The following is a 2,625-nucleotide window of genomic DNA, read 5'->3' as shown; positions in this document are numbered from 1 at the left end:
TTTATTTCTAAAAATAACATAATATTTTTTAAATTGAATTTTTCAAATATTTTTAATTAATTTAATTATAAAACATTTTATTACATTATATTTACCGACTTTTTTTTAGCATTTTAATAATATATAATATTTCTATTGAATTGTGGGTGAAATAATATCACCTGGACGACTCGATTGATAAAAACGATCCAAAAGACAATTGTATAAAACAGCGTCTTCCATAAAAAGCTGGTCAGATATGGAGATGCTGCCGGGACAGTGTTCAGGGCTTCTCGTGTCGGATGATCTTGTAGGTGATCCAGTAGAAGATGTTGAAGATGAGGAAGGCCAGCGGGAAGGCGGCGCGCGAGACGGTGTCGATCCTCTTCGCTCGGTCCACAAACTTCTTCCGGCTCAGGTCCGTGTCCTTCACGCAGGTGTTATATCCGGAGAGATGCAGACGGCCGTCCTGTAATTCCTGTGAGTTCAGAGAGAAAGAGAAAATCTGAGCATGAAAGCGGCTTTAATGAACCTGCAGCTCGAGGCTTTGTCTCGGGTCTCGAGGCTTCTGAAGCTTCAGGTGCAAATGTTTTGGTCTCAAATGAATGGAGCGACAATCCTGCAAAGCTTTCTGTGTTTTAGTAGCTTGTTAAAGGATTATTATTGTCTTTTAACCCCTTAACTGTCACCGCCCCTCCTGTGGGACGCTTGGCGCTTTTTTTGTTGTTGTCCTTTTTCTCTATCAAATCTTTTAGTAATCATCATAAATTATATATCATTTGAAAGCTCAGAAGCCCAAGATTCATCGGACATTGCGTTACCATGGAAATGGTACTTTAAAATCTTTTGGCAGTCTCCTCCCCTTTAGTGGGCGGAGTCAAGTGTCACATTACAAAATGCATTACGGTTTTTTTATAATCTTGACAAAAACATGTTATTGGAAAGGTCTCAGGATTCCACATTTGGTGGTTATTTTGAGTAACATTTAGTGATATTTACAGAGAAATCTAGACATTAGTGACAGAAAAATGCATTTAAAAAAATCAATGTAGTTTGGATGACACCCGGTGGCTGTTTGTGGTATAACACCCTAAATAATTTTTTTTTTTCATATCAACTTCAAATTTGGAACATAACTTATTTCGACATAAGGCTTTAATTTTATGCCAATTTTAGAGTAAAACCTGTTATGTAAAATATTTACTATATATAAAAAAAAATGTAATTAGTATAGTAATATTGATATTTAAGTTTGATTTGATGGTAATGCTTTACATTTGATGACATTATTGCATTAGCAAACATGAACTACACTGTAAATTTACACTGTACAAAATTGCATGTTTAATTCAATATATTACTGTTTCTTTGGAATTACAGAAGACTTGTAATATAATGCACAAATCATATGCACTAATTTGATTATTTTTATAATGTTTTTAATTGTGCTTTTTATGGTAATATTGGAGCTTGACAGTAAAAATCACCATCCACTTTCATTGTCATTTATATGTATTCATTTACATTTTTTACATTTTATTTCTAAATGTAATATATTTATCAAATTAAAAATTAATTATGATTTTCTTTTTTATTTTGACATTTTGATTAATATCTCCATTTGTGGTGATGACAGATTTATAATTATTGGATGAATTTTTTCTAATAATTATATTTTATTTTTTATTTTAACAATATAGTATAAAAGCCAACATCTACTTTCATTGTTATTTAAATGTATTTATTTTAAAATATATAGTTATTCTATTTATTCTATTCTATTTATTCTTTATTCTAAATATATTTATTAAACAACTCCACTGTCATGTTAGTTTTTATTTTATTTCTAAATATTTCTAAAATGAAAAATTATATATATATATATAATTTAAAAAAATTCTTTTTTTTTTTGATGAACATCTCTGTTTGTGTTCCAGAGAAGAAATAAAGTTTGGACCAACATGAGGGTGAGTAAATTGTGACAGATTTTTTATTATTGGATGATTTATTCCTTTTATGTTATTTTTGTCCCATTAGAGATTAATTTCAACCCAAAATATGAGCAATTCCTTCACATGTTTGCAAATATTTCCAGAGTAAGCAAACTGAAGACGAGCGTTTGAGATGCTGAAGTAAACAGTGGATTACTGAGAGATTTCTAATCGACTCTGGTGTTAATGTCTCCTTGTCGGGAAGATAAAGCTGATCGTTTTAGCTGCCGAGGATAATGCTGTTATTATTGTGTGGATGTGATTCGTCCTCTGGTCTTCAAACTAAAGATGCTTGAAACCTGTAAAGCCACAGTTACAAATGCACCATGTTTTAGTACCTTTTGATTTCGTCTTTGTCTTCGTCTGAGCCGCAGAAACTCCTTCTGCTGTCTGGAGACGAAGTTGACACCGGCGTATTCCAGCAGAGCGGCGAAGACGAACAGCAAACACACCGCCATCCAGACGTCTATAGCCTTCACATAAGAAACCTGCAAACACGCACGTCACACGATCAGACCCCCGTCTGATATATATAAACACTATATACATATTTATTTATATTTATTTTTTTATTTATTTATTTACTCATAATTTATATATATATATATATATATATATATATATATATATACAAATAGATTTTTTTTATTAAATA

The 2,625-nt window shown here is 31.4% G+C and overlaps 1 protein-coding gene across 1 annotated transcript in view; it reads right to left on the bottom strand.

The window, feature by feature from the left end:
- Nucleotides 1-189: 189 nt before the first annotated feature.
- The window catches only part of LOC107679933 (glycine receptor subunit alpha-2-like), a 26,931-nt gene continuing 24,495 nt past the window's right edge, over nucleotides 190-2,625 (bottom strand). Inside the window, exons 8-9 of the mRNA XM_016475659.1 lie at nucleotides 2,309-2,458; nucleotides 190-457 (exon numbers count right to left, since the gene is read on the bottom strand). Of these exons, the coding sequence (XP_016331145.1) occupies nucleotides 263-457; nucleotides 2,309-2,458 (345 nt within the window). The 3' untranslated portion in view covers nucleotides 190-262. The remainder of the gene's footprint in view (nucleotides 458-2,308; nucleotides 2,459-2,625) is intronic.

The sequence above is a fragment of the Sinocyclocheilus anshuiensis genome, unplaced genomic scaffold, assembly GCF_001515605.1.
Source record: "Sinocyclocheilus anshuiensis isolate Anshui unplaced genomic scaffold, SAMN03320099.WGS_v1.1 scaffold244, whole genome shotgun sequence".
Lineage (NCBI taxonomy): Eukaryota > Metazoa > Chordata > Actinopteri > Cypriniformes > Cyprinidae > Sinocyclocheilus > Sinocyclocheilus anshuiensis.
This window is presented reverse-complemented; position numbering and strand designations above follow the sequence as displayed.